This window comes from Furipterus horrens, unplaced genomic scaffold, assembly GCF_987537825.1.
Source record: "Furipterus horrens unplaced genomic scaffold, mFurHor1.1.pri manual_scaffold_8, whole genome shotgun sequence".
In the NCBI taxonomy this organism is placed as follows: domain Eukaryota; kingdom Metazoa; phylum Chordata; class Mammalia; order Chiroptera; family Furipteridae; genus Furipterus; species Furipterus horrens.
The window spans coordinates 43,691,800-43,713,518 of record NW_028327178.1 but is presented as its reverse complement, the minus strand read 5'-3'; the positions used below and the strand labels follow the sequence as shown (position 1 = coordinate 43,713,518).

Below are 21,719 nucleotides of genomic sequence, written 5' to 3'. Positions count from 1 at the left end.
GTTCATCTTCCTCATTCTCTGGCAAACCAATGATTCTTATGTTGGGCCTTTTATAGCTGTCCCAGAGGTTTCTGATCCTTTCGTTGTTGCTTCCCATTTCCTCTCTCTGCATTGGTTGACTGCTTGTTTCTTCTCCAAATTCCAGTTTGTTAAAATGAACTCTGGATTTTATTTCCTTTCCTTCTATCTCGTATGCGGTTTTGTTCCTTTCGTTATGAAAGTTTTTCGCTTCTTTCATATCTTTTTCCTGCTCTTTTGTGAATTCTGTAAGCCACCTGATAACAATGGCCCAGAACTGAGCTTCTGACAGGTTTCTTATCTGTTCATCTGTCAGGTTCTCTATCTGCTGCCTGGTGAGTTGTGTTACCGGTATTTCTAAAGTTGCCTGCCTCATTTTGACAGATGCTTTTTGTTTTCTTGGGCTGGCTGTCGGGGGCAGTGCCTGCGTACGCGTCACAAATTAGCGACCGGCGCCTGCTTGTCCGCGACCTATTTCGTAGCCCTGTGGTGCTTTCTGTGGGGGCGGGGGTCCAAGATGGATTCACACAGTTATTCAGCTAGGAGACCGGGATCCGTCCTCCCGCCCCCCTGGGCCTCACTGTTCAAGGCGATGCGGCGGCCGCTCTCCCCAGCTCCGGAGTCGCGCACCGCCCGGGACTTGGCCACCGGGACTCCTCGCCGGGGTCGCGCACCGCCAGGGACTTGGCCTCCGGGACTCCTCGCCGGGGTCCCGCACCGCCAGGGGCTTGCGTAGCCGCTCTCCCCAGCTCCGGAGTCGCGCACCCCCCGGGACTTGGCCACCGGGACTCCTCGCCGCCCGCCGCTCTGGGTGCGACTGCAAACAGCACTGCCCACTTTAACTCTTACCTGCCCAAATGGCACCGTTGGTTTATAACTTCATATGTTGGACTTCCGTGTAGTTTTATTTTCTGGAATTTCTAGTTATCCTTTGTTTTGAAGTAGTTGTATTCCTGTATAGTTGTAGAGGGAGACCTAGCGTGTCCGTCTAAGCCTCCATCTTGGCCGGAAGTCCCAGATTAGGGAAGTTTTTGGTCATTATTTCTTCTAATAGGGTCTCCATCCCTTGCTTCTTCTCTTCTCCTTCTGGTATTCCCATGATGCAGATGTTGTTCTGCTTCATGTTGTCCAAAATGTTTCTTAAGCTTGCCTCATTTTTAAAAATTTCTTTTTCTTTTTGCTGCTCTGACTGGGTGTTTTTTTCTACCTTGTCTTCCAAAACACGATTTGATCATCTGCTTCATTTAACCTACTGTTTATTCTTTCCAGTGTATTATATCACATATTTTATTTCTGACTGGTCTTTTTTATGGTTTCTATATCTTTTTTCATGCTGTTGAATATCCTTATAATCCTCACTCTAAACTCTATCTGATAAATTGCTTGTCTCCATTTCATCTGTTTTTTTTTCTGAGAATTCTCTTGTTCTTTCATTTGGGGTCTGTTTCTTTGTCTTCCCGTTTTTACTGATTCTATGTATCTTCTGCCTTAGTTTAACTAACGAGGGGCTAAACTACTCAAGCTGTAACCAGCTTCCTTTCTTAAGTTCCATAGGCTGGGGTAGAGTAATTCTTGCAGGTGGGACAATTGCTTCCTCTTAGGCTGACGCCACGTGGAGGGGACTGCTCTGCCTGAGAAAGATGGCTTCTGCAGTATGGGGAATGACTCAGCACAGGCCTCAGGGCTCTTGGCAGCTGTTCATTCAGTTGTCTCCCCTGAGAACTAACCCAAGACTGTTTTCAAGCTCTAGTCCACTCTGTACTCCCTCTGTCAGAACCTAGGGCAAGTGGGTGCAAAAAAAATTTTGTGCGTTGGCCCTTTAAGAGGCTCTCTGCATCTCTATCAATCTTTCCCTGGCAGACAGAAACCCTACTGCTTTTCACAGCTGAGTGTTATCTGGCTTCCCTTCTGTCTCTGGTGCTGTAGGGTGGGGAGCTTAGCTGGGGTTTAGACCCCACACTTCTCAGGGGGAATTCCCCAGCTGCTGAAATATTCCTCTGGCACTTCAGCTTCCACCCATGGGAGCCCAGCCAGCCCTCCTGCACCTTCTCTGCACTCCCTACCTGTCACATTGTGGTGAGGTGGTTTCTTCTGTCTGTCCTTGGTTATAAGGCTTCTCTAGCTAGTGTTCAGTTGGTTATTCTGGATGGCTTATCTACAATTTAGTTGTAATTCCAGATTGGTTCTGGGAGGAAGTTAGTGTAGCTTCCACTTACTCCTCCACCATCTTGGATCTCTCTCAGTTTTGAATTTATTCTTGTGTATGGTATAAGATGTTGGTCTAGTTTCATTTTTTGCATGTATTTGTCTAATTGAATAAACTGTCTTTACCCCATTGTATGTTTTTGCCTCCTGTGTCAAATATTAACTGACTATAAACGAGTGAGTTTATTTTTGGGCTCACTATTTCATTGATCTATATGTCTGTTTTTATGCCAGTACCATGCTGCTTTGATTACTATGGCTTTGTAGTATAGTTTGGTATCAGGTAGCATGATTCCTCTAACTTTGTTCTTAATTCTCAAGATCGCTGTTGCTAGTTGCAGTCTTTTGTGAGTCCATACAAATTTTTGGAATGTTTGCTGTAGTTCTGTGAAATACTCTGTTGGTATCTTAGTAGTAATTACATTGACTCTATACATTGCTTTGGGTAGTGTGGATATTTTAATGATGTTAGTTTTTCCTATCCATGAGCATGGTATATCTTCTTTAGTTTCTTTAGTGTCTTCTAGTTTTCTGAGTACAGGTCTTTTATATCCTTGGTTAAATTTATTGCTAGGTTTAAAAGCCATTGGGAATGGGATTATTTTCTTAGATTATTTTCTTTTCTGATAGTTCACTACTGCTATATAATAATGTAACTGATTACTGGATATTTATTTTGTATGCTGCTACTTTATCAGTTCTAGTAGTTTTTAGGTGGAATCTTTAGGGTTCTCAATATATATGGTCTTAATGTCATCTGCAATTAGTGACAGTTTACTTCTTTTCCAATTTGTATGCATTTTATTTCTTCTTGTCTGATTGCTCTGGCTAGGACTTCTAGTATTATGTTGGATAAGAGTGGTGAAAGTGGACATTCCTGTCTTATTCCTGATCTTAAGGGAAACATTTATAGTTTTTACCCATTGAGTATGATGTTTGCTGTGGATATGTCATATATGGCTTTCATTATGTTGAGGTATGTTTCCTCTATTACCAGGTTGCTGAGAATTTTTTTAACCATAAATGGGTTCTGGATTTTATCAAATGTTCTTTTTGCATCTATTGATATGTAGTTTTTATCCTTCATTTTCTGTGATGTATCACATTTATTGATGTGTGGATATTATACTAACCTTGCATCCCCAGGAAAAATTCCCCTTGATCATGGTGTATGATCTTTTTAATGTATTACTGGATTTGGTTTGCCAATCTTTTGTTGAGGATATAGGCATCTATGTTTATCAGGAATATTGACCTATAACTTTTTTTTTCTTTGTAGTGTCTTTGTTTGGTTTGGGAATTAGAATAATGGTGGCCTCGTAAAATGAGCCTGGGAATCTTCCTTCTTGAATTTTTTGGAATAGTTTGAGAAGGATAGGTGTTAATTCCCTTTGAATGTCTGGTAAATTTCATCTGTTAAGCCATCAGGTCCAGGCCTTCTGTTTGTTGGGAATTTCTTGATCACTGCTTGAATCTCATTAATTGTAATCATTCTATTCAGATTATCTGATTCTTCAATATTCAGTTTTGGAAGATGGTATGTTTCTAAGAATTTATCCTTTTTGTCCCGATTATCTAATTTGTTGGCATATAATTGTTAATGATATTTTCTTACAATCCTTGAATTTCTTTGGTACTAGTTGTATTTCTTCAGTTGTTACTTCTCTTTCATTTCTAATTTTACTTATTTGGGTCCTCTCCTTTTCTTTTTCTTAATGAGTCTGGTTAAAGACTTGTCAATTTTGTTTATGTTTTCAAAAAGCCAGCTCTTGGTTTCATTGATCTTTCGTATTCTTTTTTAGACTCTATTTTGTTTATTTCTGCTCTGATCCGTATTATTTCCTTCCTTATACTCAATTTGGGCTTTGTTGTTGTTTTTCAATTACCTTTAAGTGTAACATTAGATTATGTATTTAGATTTGTTTTTTTTTTTGAGATGAGTGTGTAATGGTATGAATTTTCATCAGGACTGCTTTTACTGTGTCTCATAGATTTTAGGTTTTTGTGTTCTCATTTTCATTGGTTTTAAGGTATCCTTTGATTTCTTCTTTGCTCTCATTGTTAACCCATTCATTGTTTAGGAACATGCTATTTAGCCTCCAAGTCATTCTTAGTTTTTTAAAATTGTAATTGATTTATAGTTTCATACCACTGTGTTCAGAGAAGATGCCTGATATGATTTTAATCTTGAATTTGTTGAGACTTGTTTTGTGTCATACCATGTGGTTCATCCTAGAGAATGTTTCAAGTACATTTGAAAATAATGTATATTCTGCTGCTTTGGGGTGAAATGCTCTGAAGATGTCAATTAAATCCATCTTGTCTAATTTGTCATTTAAGGTTGCCATTTTTTTGTTGATCTTCTGTCTGGAAGATCTATCCATTGATGTCAATGGGTGTTAAAATTCCCTACTATGATTGTATTACTGTTGATCTTTCCCTTTATTTCCATCAAGATTTGCTTTACATATTTAGGTGCTCCTATGTTGGGTGCGTAAATGTTCACTAGGATTATATCCTCTTGTTGGATCGTTCCCTTTATCATTATGTACTATCCTTTGTCACCTACTACAGCCTTGGTTTTAAAGTCTATTTTGTTAGATATTAAGTATTGCTTCCCCAGCTTTTTTTTTTTAATTTCCATTTGCATGATATATCTTCATACCTTTACTTTTTAGTCTGTGGGTATCTTTTATTCTGAGGTGTGTCTCTTGTAGACAGCATATATATGCTTATCTCTTCAGTTACCACATGTCTTTTAATTGGAGCATTTAAGCCACTTATATTAAAGTAATTATTGATAGGGACTTATTTATTGCCATTGTATTCTTTTAACTATGTTTCTCTGTTTCTTTTCTCCTCCTCCTTCTTTTCCTTCTCCCCCTCATCCTTCTCCTTCTCTTCCTCCTCCCTTATCTTCTTCTCTGTGGGATCTTTAACATTTTTTGTAATACTGGTTTGGTGGTAACAAATTCCTTTAGTGTTTTCATGTGTTGGAAGCTCTTTGTTTCTTTAAAAATTTTAAATGATGGCCTGCTGGGTAAAGTTTTTTGGTTGTAAGTCTTTGCTTTTCATTATTTTGAATATTTCATGCCAATTCCATCTGGTCTGAGATGTTTCTTTTGAGAAATCAGCTGACAGTCTTATGGAAGCTTCCTTGTAGATAACGTCTTTTTCATGTGGCTTTTAAGACTCTCTGTTTTTAACCTTCGGCATTTTAAAAATGATGTGTCTTGGTGTGGGCCTCTTTGGGTCTATCTTGTTTGGGACTCTCTGTGCTTTCTGGATTGTGTTTTTTCCTTCACCAGGTTATGAACGTTTTCATTCATTATTTCTTCAAATAGGTTTTCAATCATTTGCTCTCTCTTCTCCTTATGGTAACCCTATTAAGTGGGTATTGTTATGCATCATGTGTTCCAAAGGTCACTTAACTATACTTATTTATTATTTTTCTTTTTGCTGCTATGATTGGGTGTATTTTTTTCTCCCTTGTCTTCCAAATTACTGGTTTGAGCCTCTGCTTCATTCAGCCTGCTTTTTATTCCTTCCAGTGTGTTCTTTATTTTAGATATTGTATTCGTCATTCATGATTGGTCCTTTTTTATGGTTTCTATGTTCTTTTCATGTTGTTGAGCATCCTTATAACCATTACATTGAACTTCGTAGCTCATAAAAACATGTCTCCATTTCATTTAGCTTTTTTTTTTTTGAGATTTCTTCTGTTCTTTTATTTGGGACCTGTTTCTTTGTCTCCCCATTGGCTGACTTTTTGTGTTTATGTTCTGCTATGACTCCTAGTCTATTTGGGGTGGTCTAATATAGTAGATGTTCTGTGGGGTCCAGTGGAGCAGTCTCTTTGATCATCTGAATGAGTACTCCAGGCATGTTTTTTGTGTAGGTTTTGTGGACGGTTCTGTTGTAATTGAGTCTTGATTGCTATTGGCCTGTTTGTGCCTGAATTGACCCTCAGGCTGGCTGACTAGGAGGCTGAACCTTAACCATGGTATGTGAACTGCTGCACAGGTACTGACCATATGAAGCAGAGTTCCTCTTAGCATGGTTTGGTGCCTGCTGAGATCTCTCTTTGGATAAGTTGCTTGTGAAGCTTATTGGATCCTGCTCTGCTGTTGTCTAAAGCTGGCCACTGGGTGTTTTGGTTCTGGGCCTCTTGAGAGGGACTCTGGTGCAGGCCAATATCAGACCCTGTTTGTGACTGGCCCTTGGTGATCTGTTTGGAGCTACAAGCGACCCACAGTTTGTGGCTGCCTCTCCTGGGCCAGGGTGTGCATGGGAAGTACCAAGCTGTGTCAAAAGTTGACTGTTACCAGCACCGGGTTTAGGAGCAGGTCAACCAAAATCCCAAGGCACCTTGATGAGATCCACTGCCATCTGCCTCCACTGTTAAGCTGTTACTTTAAGAGGCTCGGGTATACTCCTTAGCAGGGCATAACCTTCAAAGGGTGGGCTGAGAGGGAGTCCAGAATGTGGGGTTAATACTTTCCCCCAGGTTGATTCTTCACTGAGGGGAGTGCTCGAACCAAGAAAGATGGTGTTTCTCGTATGCGTGAATGACTCAGCTAGGGGATCCTGGCAGCTGTCCCTTTAACTTCCTCCCCAGAACCACAAACCCCAGACTCTAGTCTGCTCCACCCTCTTTCCACTGAAGCTGAGTGGCTTTGAATTGAGTTATGTGCATTGGCTGTTTTAAGATGGTGCCTTTGTCTCTAGCAAACTCTTGCCTCTCCCTGGCAGAAAGAAACTTCCTTGCTTTTCACAGCCAGATTTTATATGTGTGCCTCTTCCCAGCTCTGGTTCTCTGGACTGGAGTGTCTGGCTTTGAGTTTAGATCCCATGCCTCTCAGGGGGAACCCGCTGCAGCTGAGATCTCTCTCTGGAGCTGCAGCTGCCATCTATGAGTGGAGCCAGCGCTGTTCATGTCTTCACCATTCCTATCAGTCTTGATCTGTCTTCTTCAATAAATCCTTGGTTATAAGACTTTTCTTCAGCTAGTCTTCACTTAGTTATTCAAGGATGATTGTTCCGTAATTTAATTGTAATTCCAGTTTTGTCCTGGGAGGAGGTGAGTGTAGCTTCCAACTACTCTGCTGCCATCTTGGATAGAGTGTTTCATTGTTTAATTTTTAGTGAATTTATGGGGTTTGTATTATTCTCCATTAGGAAACTGCATTTCAAAGGTATACTTTTTGAAATGCAGATACATTCTTATCTTTTCATTGTAGTATAAAATTATCTTCCTGTAAGCATTTACAATGTTGATTTCAATCCATAGAGTTCACATATTAAAAGCATAATAGGAATTTCATTACTTAGAAAATTGCTTTAGTGTCAGTGACCTTTTAATGTGCTTAAAAAATATTCTTTTACAGATCAGAGGGCTGATTTTGGATGGATCTTCACAGATAATCCAAGAAGGTTTAAAAAGTGGTTTTCTTCATCCGCTTTCTGAAAAACAGGACAAGTGTAGCGAGCCCATTGCTTTACCTCTTGATACCTGCAATTTGTCAGAATTATGTGAAATGGCAAAGCATTTACCTTCACTGAATGAAATGGAACATCTGACATTACAATTGATGGAAAATGATATGTCTCTTACAGAGCAGGATTTATTTTTACGGATTGTTGAAAACAACTCTAGCTTTACAAAAATCATTATTGTAATGGGACAGAAATACCTTGTGCCACCAAAAAGTCGTTTTCTTTTGTCTGACATTTCCTGTATGCACCCACTTCTGAATTGTAAGTGATTATTATGTTTATTATTAGAAAAAGATAATTTTTCTGTGGCCTCAGAAGTCAAGACCTTGTCTGAATAGGGTAAACACTGAATTTTGTCAGTTAAATTTTGCTTTTAAGTTCAATTTTGAAATGTAGACTTTTTTTTTAAGTCCTCATTTGAGATATGTTAATTTTTAGTGAGAGGAAGGAAGAGAGAAGTTATAAGACTGAAAGTGTTTTCCATATAAAAAGTTTTAAAAATAAAGCAAAAAACTGAGGTTTGAAAGGACCACAAAAACATTGCTGTGAAGACTTACAAGGCATTTAAAATTATTAGTGTCCAGACCCTGGCTGGGCGGCTCAGTTGGTTAGAGCATCATCCTGATATGCCAAGGTTGCGGGTTTGATCCCCAGTCAGGGTACATACAAGAAGCAACCAATAAATGCATAACTAAATGTAACAATAAATCAATGTTTCTCTCTCTCTCTCTCTCTCTCTCCCTCTCCCTCCCTCTCTATAAAATCAATAAATTAAAAAAATAATCATTGATGTCCAGCTAAGTGAGCTGTAGTTATTTTTAATAGTCTATGTAAAAATAATGGTAGGTGAAATCCTGTTAAAATCCAAGCAGTACTAAATTAAAGGGGAAATCTCTTAATATGTTTAGATAAGTTATTCTATTTAAATAAATGCCACAAATTCTTTGTTGCATTGCATTATATTTGTGTATGTAGTGAATTCACTCCAGTTTTGAAGAATATGTTTAGTTTTTAAAGTGATCACATGCAAAAGGTAGTTTCTGAAAGTGTGTTTTTGTTCTTAGGTAGGAAAACATATGATGTAATTGTGATAGATCCACCATGGCAGAACAAATCAGTTAAAAGAAGTAACAGGTAGGTATCATTAAACTTTTTATTAGATATGTTTTCTAAAAGCTATTGTTCTTTGTACATTTTATTTACATATGCTAAAAGCATTAGTTTATGATATAATTTGTGTCAAACTACTAAAACACTTTTGTTTTAAAATTTTAATTTCCTTAAGTAGATAATTCTCTTCAACTAGAGCTATACAAGGATTGGCAAATGTAGGTTTACAGTTGTGGGTATGTAAAACACAGAGTTTATTCTTGTATTATTATTTATTAATTATTGTGTTATTTATTTGTATTATAACTGTAAACCTACTTTTGCCCACTCCTATATAAAGGTGAAGGAATGACTGATTGAGGTTACTGACTGAACCAGTTCAGGGATATTTCCATAACAGCAAAGGGCAACATTTTTTGCCTTCTTTGACATCAAATTCTAAAGTTTAGCAATACTATGTGCCAAAATATATAGATAGATTTCCTTAATAATCTGACCATTGCCCTAAGCTGTTGGAGGTAATCTGTGTCATACCTGGTAGAATTGTCCTTATGTAGTGTATGTGTGTGTGGGTAGTGGTGGGTGGGAACAGGCATCATTTGTTGAAAGACTATTTTTTCTCCAGTCCTGCTCATTATTACAGTTAAGTGTTAAATTCAAAAGAATCAGAAAGTCCAGTTTTGTAATATTCTTTAGTAATGGGTTCCAGTTTTCTCCAAGAATTATTTTTTAAAAATATAGCTTAAATTTCATTTGCTTTTTCTTATTTTAATGAAAATTGATAGTTTTTTACATCTTATTCTTGAATACTCTATAGAAGTTTTTTTTTTTTTACTCCTCACCTGAGGATATGCTCATTGATTTTATTTCATCATTTTATTTTATTTTATTTTTTATTATTTTATTTTATTTTTATCCTTATTGGTTTTAGAGAGAGGGTAAGCGAGGCAGAGAAACATCGATGCGAGAGGGAAACATCGATGGGTTGTCTCTCCTATACTCCCCAACCAGATGGAACCTTGCAACCTAGGCATGTGCCCTGATTGGAAATGATTGTGCAACCTTTGATGCGCCAACCAACTGAGCCACACTGGCCAGGGCTGTTCGTTGAGTTTATTCTTTTTAAATATTTTATTTATTTATTTTTAGAGAGAGGGATAGGGAGGGAGAAAGAGAGGGAGAGAGACATCAGTTGGTTGCCTTTTGCATGCCCCCAGCTGGGGATCTGGCCCACAACCCAGGCATGTACCCTTACTGGGAGTCAAACTGGGGACATTTCAGTTTGCAGGCTGGCACTAAATCCACTGAGCCAAATCAGCCAGGGCCTGTTCATTGATTTTAGAGAGAGAAACATCGACATGAGAAGGAACATCAATTGGTTGCCTCCCTTACGCACCCTGACCAGGGATTAAACCTGTAATCTAGGTATGTGCGATGATCTTGAATTGAACCATCAACCTTTTGGTGTGTGGGATAACGCTTCAACCAACTGAGCCACCTGGACAGGGCACTCAGTAGAAGTTTTAAAAAAATGAACACATATTTGATCTTGTTACAGCATTTTTTGGGACAGATTTTTATAATTCTGAATAATGACTCCTTCATTCCAAAGCGTTTTATGATAGGCCTGATTGGTGTGGCTCAATTGGTTGGGTGTTTTCCCACAAAGCAAAAGGTCGCTGTTTGATTCTCAGTCATGGCACATGCTTGGGCTGCAGGTATGTCCTTGGTCAGGGCATGTGTGAAAAGCAACTGATAAACATCTCTCTCTCTCTCTCTCTCTCTCTCTCTCTCTCTCTCTCTCTCTCTCTCTCTCTCTCTCTCTCTCTTTCTCTTCTTTCCCGCATGCGAGAGGCAAGCGATTGATATTTCTCTTTCACATTAATGTTTCCCTCTCTTTTCTCCCTCCATTCCCCTCTCGCTAAAATAAATGAATAAATAAATAGATAAATAAATAAATATTTAAAAAATAAAGCGTTTTATGATAGTTTTACCGAGCACATTTTGAAAGTTTTGGTTTCCTTTTCCATTTATCTTGTAGTTATATATTTGTGATCTCATTGTGACAATTTACTGTGTTATTGCTTTCCATTAAATTTTGATTTAGAGACATTCCAGCTTTGAGAAAAGTTGAAAGAATAGTTCATGAATATCAAATTACTTTTCCCTTAGATTTACCAGTTATTAATATTTTACCACATTTGTGTGCATCGTGTCTATCTCCATGTTCCTGCTTTTTTTTTTTTTAAATATGTTTTATTGATTATGCTGTTACAGTTGTCCCAATTTCCCTTCCCTCTGCTCCCCTCCACCCGGTGGCCCCCCTCCCTCCAGTTGTCCCCCCCTTTTAGTCCATGTCCATTGGTTGTGCATATAGTTCTTCTCAACCTCTTCCTGTCTATTCCATTCCCTACTACTATGCTTCTTAATTCCTGTACCATCTCTCTCCCTCTCCCCCTTCCCTGCTAACCTCCCCCCAGTATGTTCCCCATACGTATAGTTATTTTTCCACTCTCATTGCCTATTTAGTTTGCCTTTGTTTCAATTCCCTAGCTTCTGTTGTTGGTTCTTGTGATGCAGTTTTCATTTTAATGTCCATAGTTTTAATCCTCCTTCTTCTAAACCAGTCCCTTTAACATCTCATATAATAGTGGTTTGGATCTAATGAACTACTTCAGTTTTATTTTGTCCTGGAAGCACTTTCTCTGCGCTTCTATTCTGAATGACAGTTTAACTGGGTAGAGTATTTGTGGCTGTAGGTTTTTGATTTTCATTATTTTGGATATTTCTTGCCAGTCCCTTCTTGCCTGCAGGGTCTTCCTTGAGAAGTCAGCTGATAGTCTAATTGGGACCCCTTTGTACATGATTCTTTTCTTCTCTCTTGCTGCTTTTAAGATTCTGTCTTTATCTTTAATTTTTGACAATTTGATTATAATGTGTCTTGGAGTGGTTCTCCCTGGGTCCAGTTTTTTTGGAACTCTCTGTGCTTCCTGGACCTGTAAGTCTATTTCCTTCCCCAGGTTCGGGAAGTTCTGCTTCATTATTTTTTCACATAATTTTTCAATTTCTAGTTCTTCTTCAACCTCTGGCAATCTTATAATCCAAATATTCGATCTCTTATATCTGTCCCAGAGGTTTCTGGTCCTCTCCTCATATTCCTCACTTTTTGTTTCCTCTTTCTGCATTGGTTGACTGTTTGGTCCTTCTCTATATTCCGGTTTGTTGATTTGATCTCTGGATTTTATTTTCTCACCACTTGTCTCGTATGTGTTTTCGTTCATTTCAGTATGAGTGGCTTTCTTTCCTTCCCTGTCCTGTTCCAGATCTTTTGTTAATTCTGTAAGCCACCTTATAACAATAGCTCTGAACTGAGTCTCTGAAAGATTTCTTATTTGTTCATCTGTCAGGTTCTTCATCTGCTGCCTGGTGAGCTGTGTCACCAGGATTTCAATCATTGTCGCCTTCATTTTGGCGGATTTGTGTTTTGCTTTGCTTCCTGGGCAGGCTGTGGGGGGTGGAGCCCCGTATACTCATCACTACCCAGCGACTGGTGGTGATCCCGACCTTTTTCGCTGTGCTGTGGCGCTTTGTGTGTGGGTGAGGGTCCAAGATGGATTCCTGCCGTTATTCTCCGCTGGGAGACGGGGATCCATCCTCCCGCCCTCTGGGCCCCACCGTCCGATACAGTGGGGGGGGCTGCCTTTCCCCGCGTTGGGGTCGTGAGCTGCCGGGGCTGGACTGCAGTTGGGATTGCTCCCCCTGCCGCTCTCCCCTCTGCTACTGCAAACAGCACTGCCTGACCTTTCCGTTTCGGGTCCGATTTCGCCTCTCCTACCCGTCCAGGCGAGCACCACTGGTTTATAACTTCATATGTTGGGCTTCCATATAGTTTTGTTTTCTGGAATTTCTGTTTTAAGGTAGTTATATTCCTTTCTAGTTGTAGAGGGAGACCGAGTGTGTCCATCTAAGCCTCCATCTTGGCCAGAAGTCTGTTCCTGCTTTTTTTTATCTGATGTTGCAGATATTATAATTTTACACACAATTTTTTTTACCATTCATCTCCTGAAAACAAGGATGTTCTCCTATATAACTACATTACCATTGTCAACCCCAAGAAAGTTAATATTTATTATATATAGAGAGATTTCTCTAATCATTCTTCAACTATTTCTTATGGTCATATAATTTTTTGTTGTTTAGATCCAAGATCTAATCAAGGAACACTCTTTGTATTTGATCTTTCCTAAATTTTATTTTTATTTTTAATTTTTTAAAAATGTAGAACAGTCTCTCAGTCATTTTTATCTTCAAAACATTGACTTTCTTAAAAAAAATTGTGATCTGTTTATTATAGCTTTTAAAATAATTTATTTATGTTTGTTTGTTTATTTTTAGAGAGAGGGGAAAGGAGAAAGGGAGAGAAACATCACTGTGTGATTGCCTCTCACTCACGCCCCCAACTGGGGACCTGACGTGCAACCTAGTTATGTACCCTGACTGGGAATCGAACCAGTGGCACTTGGCTCGCAGGCCAACGTATTATAGCTTTGAAAAATGTATTACTAAGACACAATCTGACCAACAATATGTGACGTATACTGTGAAAGTTATAAAATATTTTTGAGAGAAGTTAAAGTTTTTAAAAATTTATTTTCAATTATATTTGACATACACTATTATAGTACTTTCAGGTGTAGAACATAGTAATTAGATATTGATATATCTTATGTTGTAATCACCCTAATAAGTCAGGTATCCATCAGGCATCAGACCTAGTTACTACAATATTACTGAACATATTCCCTAAGCAAGGAGAATCTTAATAAAAGAAGATGCCATGTATATAAACCGGAAAACTGAATATATAAAAAAAAGTCTTTTTTTTTCCTTTCCGTGAATTGTTCAGCTTTTGTATAATCTCAAACATAATTTTATTTCTGGTGAAAATAGACAAGGTATTTCTATAATTCAAGTGGAACTGCAAAGGGCCAAAAATAGCCAGTGCAATTAAAAAAATTTAAGTATGCTTGGTATATAATCTTATATTGGTTATATTGATTTCAGGTGTATAACATAGTGATTCGACACTTTTTACCTTACAGTGTGATCATCCCGATAATTCTAGTAGTCATCTATCACCATGCAAACTTCTCACAAGACAATATTCCCTCACTTATCGCGGGTATTACGTTCAAAACCCCCTCCGCGATAGGTGAAAATCTGCGAAGTAGAAACCTTACATTTATTTTAGTATTTATATATATTTTAAGGCTTTATAAACCCTTCCCACACACTTATAACCGTTCCCAGACCCTTATTAACTTTCTCCACTCCCTTATTAACCTTTTCCACACTTTTATAAACACTACTTATGTTCTTAAACATATTCTACACTCTTAAACCTACATAACTTTAACATTTGTATACAATACCGCAAAATCCCGCAATATAACAAAAAATCCGTGATAAATAATTAAATATAATATTTTAAAAAATTCCGCAACACAGTGATGCTGCGATAAGTGAACTGTGATTTGGAGAGGGACTACTGTATTATTGACTATATTCCCTTTTCCTTTTCACCCATCCTCCTATCTCCCCTTCTGGTAACCATTTCTTTCTTTGGTCCCTATTTCTTTGAGACTTTTTGTTTTGTCTTCTTTGTTTTGTTTTGTTTTTTAGATTCCACATATAAATGAAACAATATTTTATTTGTCTTTCTCTGCCTGACTTATTTCAATTAGTAAATGGCAAGGTTTCATTCTTTTTTATTTCTGTGTAATATTCCATTGTGTGTGTGCATGTGTGTGTGTGTATCACATCTTTACCCACTCATCTATCCATGGGCACCTATGTTGCTACTGTAAATAATGCTGCAGTGAGCATAGGGGTGCATATATCTGTTCAAATTTGTGTTCTTATTTTCTTTGGATAAATACCCCGAAGTGGTATTGCTGGGTTGTATGGTATATCTGTTCTTAGTTTTTTAAAGGAATCTCTATACTGTTTTCCATAGGAACTGTACTAGATTACAGTCCTACCAAAAGGGTTCTCTTTTCTCCACTTCCTTGACAACATTTGTTATTTGTTGACTTTTTGATGATAGCCCTTCTGATAGGTGTGAGGTGGTATCTCATTGTGGTTTTGATTTGCATTTCCCTGATGATTAGTAATGTTGAGTATCTTTTCATATGTCTGTTGGCTACGTGTATGTCTTCTTTGGAGAAGTGATTTTTTCATTTCCTTTGCCTATTTTTCAATTGGATTATTTTTTATTATTGAATCGTATGAGTTTCTTATATATTTTAGATGTCAACCCAGATCAGATATATCATTTGTGACTATATTCTCCCTTTCAGTAGGTTTATTTTTGTTTTGTTGAAGGTTTCCTTCACTGTGCAAGAGCTTTTTAGTTTGATTACGTCTCATTTGTTTATTTTTGCTTTTGTTTCCCTAGCTCAAGAGGATGTATCCAAAAAGGTATTACTCAGACTGATGTCAAATCCTTTACTTCTTATGTTTTATTCTAGGACTTCCATGATTTCAGGTCTTACATTTAAGTCATTAACCCATTTTGAGTTTATTTTTGTAGCCAATGAAATTTTGGAGGCATATGTCAAAGTCAAAGACCAATTAAAAAAGCTACAACAACTAAGATTGCATTCTTATTGCAAGAAAAGCAAGTGGAACAATGAAATATAATAGAATTCAGAAACAAATTCTCACATATATGATTACCTTATTTATAACAAAAGTGACATTGTTGTGCAATGGTTAAATATTTGTCTTTTAAATAAATAATGCTCGTTCAAGGTAATAGGTATAAGGAGAAATACTGAATCATTAACCCAACCTTACATGCATCTACAAATTAATTCCTTTTCTAAAATTAAACAATTTTTCCAATTCCTGTTTACATTTAATATAATTTTATATCAGTTTCAGGAGTACTGCATAGTGGCTTGACCATCACATACCCTACAAAACGTTCCCCGTGGTATTTTTAGTACCCAACTGGCACCATACATAGTTATATTGTTATTGACTATATTCCCCATGATGTACTTTACATCCCCTGACTATTTTGTAACTGCCAATCTGTATTTTGTAATCCCTTCACCCTTTTCACCCAGTTCTCCAACCTTCTCCACTCTGGCAACCATCAGTTTGTTCTTTGTATCTATGAGGATGTTTTTGTTTGTTTGTTCATTTATATTGTTCTTTAGATTCCACATATAAGTAAAATCAAATGGTATTTATCTTTCTCTGACTGACTTATTTCAATTAGCATAAGATCCTCTATCTAGGTTCATCCATGCGTTAGCAAATTGTAAGATTTCATACACTGACTCTTTTTAAATGTGTGTGCCCCTTGTGTGTAGATATTCCACAATTTGGAATTTTATGATTACTTCTTATGATTAGATTCAGATTGATACAGTTGTCCCAATTTTTCCCCCTTTGCCACCCTCTGTCCAGCAACTCCCACTCTCTCCAGTAATCCTCACACCATTTTTCATGCACATAGGTTCTCTGGCTACTCCATTTGCTATTTGATACTTTACATCTCCATGGCTATTTTATAATTACCTATTTATTAGTACTTCTTAATTCCCTCACCTCTTCCCCATTCCACCAAACTGCCCTCCCACCTGGCATCCATCAAAAGCTCTCCATATCCATGTTTCTGTCTCTGTTCTTCTTGATTGTTTAGTTTGTTTTTTAGATTCAATTGTTGATAGATACGTACTTACTACCATTTTATTGTTCATAGTTTTGATCTTCTTTTTCTTAAATAAGTCCCTTTAACATTACACATAATAATGGTTTGGTGATGATGAACTCCTTTAGTTTTTTCCTTAATCTGGGAAGCTCTTTATCTGCCCTTCAATTCTAAATAATATCTTTGCTGGGTAGGGAAATCATGGCTGTAGGTCACTGCTTTACATGACTTTGAATATTTCTTACCAATACCTATTAGCTTGCAAAGTTTCTTGTGAGAAATCAGTTGACAGTCTTATGGGAACATCCCTGTAAGTGACTAAATACTTTTTTCTTGCTGCTTTTAAGATTCTCTCTTTATGTTTAACCTTTGGCATTTTAATTCTGATGTGTCTTAGAGTGGACCTCTTTGCATCCATCTTGTTTGGGACTCTCCTTCCTGGACTTGCGTGTGTAGTTCCTTCACCAAATTAGGGAAATTTCCTTTCATTATTTTTTCAAATAAATTTCCACTTTTTTGCTCTTCATCTTCACCTTCTGGAACCCCTATAATGTGAATGTTGGAATACCTGAACTTGTCCCAGAGGCTGCATATGATATCTTCATTTTGGGGGGGTTCTTTCTTCCTCTTATTGTTCTGATTGGTTGTTTTTTGCTTCCTTATGTTCCAAGTCATTGATCGGATTCTTGGCTTCATACACTCTACTGTTGTTTTCCTATGAATTGTTTTTTATTTCAATTAGTGAGTCATTTGTTTCTGACTCGATCTTTTTGTTGCTGTTGAGGTCCTCACTAAGTTCCCTGAGCATCCTTATAACCAGTCTTTTGAATTCTGCATCTGACAGATGGCTTATCTCCATTTTGTTTAGTTCTTTTTTTCTGGAATTTTAGTCTGTTCTTTCATTTGGTCCATGTTTCTTTGCTCATTTTGTCAGCCTGTGTTTGTTTCTGTGAATTATGTAGAGCTGCTATGACTCCTTGTCTTGGTAGTGTGGCCTAATGTAGTATGTGTCCTGTAGGGTCTAGTCGCACAGCCTCCCCTATCACCCAAGCTGGGTACTTAAGGTGCGCCTTTTGTGTGGGCTGAGTACACCCTCCTCTTGTAGTTGAGCCTTGATTGCTGTGGCAGGTCAATAGGAGGGATTTACCCAGGCAAGTCAGCTGCAAGGACTGGCTGTGGCCACTGACCACCAACCTCCTCCCTCTGTGGAGGATCAGCTGTGTGATGGAATGGTGGTGGTGCTCCTCCATAGTCTGTAACTGTCCACTAGGTATGTAGACTCCGTGGTTTCCTGGGTGGTGGAGGCCAAGGTCAGCCCTGACCTGTGTTTTGCTTGAGCACCCCCTGACTGAGCTATAAAGCAATCTGAGATGACTGCTACTTGTGCTGGGCTTGGCGATTCCCAGGTGAAGCCAAGCTGTGAATTTAGGCTGGATGCTGCAAGTGCTGGTACTGGGGCCACTTAGCATGAGGTACAGGGGCTGGGATCTCACTGAGGCTGGCTGTTGCTTGTTAGAATTTAGGAAGTTGTGAAGCATGAGCCAAGACCAGCCATTCATACTGAACAGCAGCTCTGGTGGGCGTGTAAGTTTGGTGGGACTGAGTCTCTGGGATCTCCAGGGTAGGGTGCTGGGCTTATGGAGTCTCAGATATGACACCAACCTGCCAGTCCTATGGCTCTGTTGGAGAAGGGTTCACAAAAGGGGACAATGACCTCTGCATGCTTTTCTGTCTAGGAGAAAGCTGTCCCCCAGCTCTTGCCTTGATGCCAGACACTTCAGTTTCTTCCTTTATGCCATGGTGCCTTTCAAGCTGTCACTTTGGTGCTGGAGCTCAGAGGAAGTAAATCTGAAAAAGTCCGTGTGTGGCTTCTTCAAGTGGAACTGCTTGGGACTCCAGAAGTTTCTTCCACTGACTCAATCCCTGCTGTTTTTTTAGCCAGAAGTTATGGGGACTTATCTTCCTGGCACGAAACTCTGGGCTGGGGTGCCTGGTTTAGGGCTGGGACTATTCATTCCCAAGATATTCCTCATGAATTTTTGTCTACCACATGTGGATGTGGGACCAGCCCATTCTGTGTCTCTACCTCTCTTACCAGTCTGAATGGCTGTGGTTTCTTTAGTTCCATAGTTGTCAGACTTCTATTCAGTTCGATTTCTGATGGGTCTTTGTGATGGTTGTTCTATATTTTAGTGTGGGTGTGTGAGGAGGCGAACCATGTTCAGCTATGCCACTATCTTGACCAGAAATCCCCATACTTTCTGTTGCAACACAAAGATGGAATTTGTTCAGATAATTAGAAAATGAAGTATGACTGTTTCATCCTTCTTCAAAAATCAGCCAATTAAATAAAATTAAGGCAATTCAGAAATCTGCATGTCAGAAAACATGGGTGCTTGAGATGAGAATTGTTTTACTCATTTATTTGTTTATATAAGAAATATTTATTGCTCACTTCCTGACATCATATAGTTGCCATGTGTTAGAGCTGGATCCTGATTTTACTGCATTTGGCCATTTAGCCTTGTTGTAGTCAATTGAGAAATAAAGGAGAGACAGTAGAAAAACTAAGTGCATACCAGCCCTTACTTTAGTTATAGACAGAAGGAGACCAAATTGAGGGAAATTCTCTCTTCTTTTTTCTTCCTTTTTTTCTTCTCTTTCTTCTCCCCTCTTTTTTCTTTACAATTGTAAAGTATAAACATCTTTATAAGCTTATGGCAAGGAACTAGAGATGTTGAAAGTACAGAAGGAAGTAGTAATTAGTATTACAAAATACTAGAAGATGGGTTTAAGAGAACATCTGGAGATATAAGCTTTAAATAGGTGAAACCATACCATTTTTCTTAAGAGTAAATGTATAGAAATAGGTAAGTGAAGGAGTACAAGGAGGGAGAAGAAGGTTATGTAGTTGAAGAATCTGGTGGCCTTTCTATCAAGAGATTGGGCAAGGGACTTGAAAAGAGATGAAAGTTTGTAGTAGTTGACCAATGATGAATAAAAGAATTGAGTAGTTTTGAGAGCCTGAAAATAGATTTAATTGAGTAAATTCTTTAGTTCTGTATTTTTCTCCACCTGGTTTCCTCCATATGAAGAAGTTGAATTGAATTTCATTTAAGTTGAATTGAACTGAAGTTTGGAGGTTTGCAGGAGGTGTGGGATGAAGGGTAAAGGTGGGATAGGAGGAGGTGCTAGTGAGGAGGAACTGAAATGATTGATACTCTTGGGAGAAAGAAACTGATAGATTCAATAAAGTAGAGGAATGGGGCATTGGCTAGATGGTTTGATAAGGCCAAGGAATACATGAAGGATAGTGGACATGGCTAAAGATTTATGTTTATGGTTTCAGAGATGGAACAAGTGTGAGTGATGACAAGGTCTAGGTTATGGCCATTGGAATGGATTAATGAAGTGGGGTGAATGCAATTGTATTAGTTATTTAATTAGTTAATTTTTTAAGTATAATCTATTGATTTTGTTACAGTTGTCCCAGTTTGTTTTCCCTTTGCTCCCCTTTGCCCAGTAACCCCTTTCCCTCCAGCAATCCCACTCCCCTTAGTTTATGTCCATGGGTCATGTATATAAGTCTTTGGCTTCACCCTTTCCTATATTATTCTTAACTTCCCCCTGTCTGTTTTGTACCAACCAATTATGCTTCTTAATCCCTGCACCATTTCCCCATTTCTCCCGCTTTCCCCATCCCAGCTGATAACCCTCCAAATGATCCCCATACCTATGATTCTGTTCCTATTCTGGTTGTTTGCTTACTTTGTTTTTATTTTTTAGAGTCAGTTGTTGATGGTTGTGAATTTGTTGTCATTTTAATGTTCATAGTTTTGGTCTTCTTTTTCTTAAATAAGTCCCTTTAACATTTCATATAATAATGGCTTGATGATGATGGACTCCTTTAGCTTTACCTTGTCTGGGAAGCACTTTATCTGCCCTTCCATTCTAAATGATAGCTTTGCTGGATAGAGTAATCTTGGTTGTAGGTCCTTGCTTTTCATCACCTTGAATACTGCTTGCCAGTCCCTTCTTGCCTGCTAAGTTTCTTTTGAGAAATCAGCTGATAGTCTTTTTTTTTTAAAATTATTTATTTGTTTATTTATTTTATTTTTAGAGAGAGGGGAAAGGAGAAAGAGAGGGAGAGAAACATCACTGTGTGGTTGCCTCTCACTTGCGCCTCCAACAGGGGACCTGAAGTGCAACCTAGTAATGTGCCCTGACTGGGAATCGAACCAGCGACACTTAGCTCGCAGGTCGACACTCAATCCACTGAGCCACAGCAGCCAGGGCTGATAGTCTTATAGGCACCCCTTTGTAGGTATCTCTGCTTTTTTCTTGCTGCTTTTAAGATTCTCTCTTTATCTTGAACCTTTGGCATTTTAATGACGATGTGCCTTGGTGTGGTCCTCTTTGGGTCGAGCTTGTTGGGGACTCTGTGCTTCTTGGACTTGCAGGTCTATTTCCTTCACCAAACTTGGGATATTTACCTTTATTATTTTTTCACATAAGCTTTCAATTTCTTGCTCTTCCTCCACTCCTTCTGGCACCCCTATGATTTGGATGTTGGCATGTTTAAGGTTGTCCCAGAGGTTCCTAAGTCTCTCCCCATTTTTTTTAAACTCTTGTTTCCTCATTCTGTACTGGCTGACTGTTTTTTTCTTCCTTATGTTCCAAATCATTGATTTGAACCCTATTTTCCTTCTCTTCACCATTGGTTTTGTGTGGATTCTCCTTCGTTTCATTTAGCATAGCCTTTACTTCTTCCTTTCTGCATTTGCAATGCTTAAGCATATCTGTCAAGTCTGTGAGTATCTTTATCACCAGTGGTTTGAACTCTACCTCTGTTAGGTTGGCTATCTCCTTGTCGTGTAGTTCTCCCACTGGAACCTTGACTCATTCTCTCTTTTGGGCCATGCTTCTCTGTCTTTTCATCTTTACAGGCTCCTGTGTTTGTTTGCCTCTGTGTCTTAGGTAGAGCTCTCACACCTGTTATGTTGTAAGGGGTAGAGCCTTGGTATTCATCAGTACATGGTTACCCATTTCACCACGTTGTGGCACTATATGTGGAGGAGGAATCTGAGAGGGAACAATGCCACTTGCTCAGTACTCGCCCCTTTTCCAGGCACTTCTCCCACTTCTCTTATGGGACTGGTGCCCCTCT

General features: G+C 38.5%; 1 protein-coding gene across 5 annotated transcripts in view; it reads left to right on the top strand.

Annotated features, from left to right (window-relative positions):
- Positions 1-21,719, top strand: part of METTL4 (methyltransferase 4, N6-adenosine) — a 43,027-nt gene that overhangs the window by 9,624 nt on the left and 11,684 nt on the right. For 4 of the 5 annotated variants that reach the window (XM_090285137.1, XM_090285139.1, XM_090285138.1 and 1 more), the window contains exons 4-5: positions 7,611-7,980; positions 8,784-8,853. In XM_090285137.1, coding sequence (XP_090141263.1) covers positions 7,611-7,980; positions 8,784-8,853 — 440 coding nt within the window. The remainder of the gene's footprint in view (positions 1-7,610; positions 7,981-8,783; positions 8,854-21,719) is intronic. The other variant, XM_090285141.1, reaches the window with a different exon arrangement.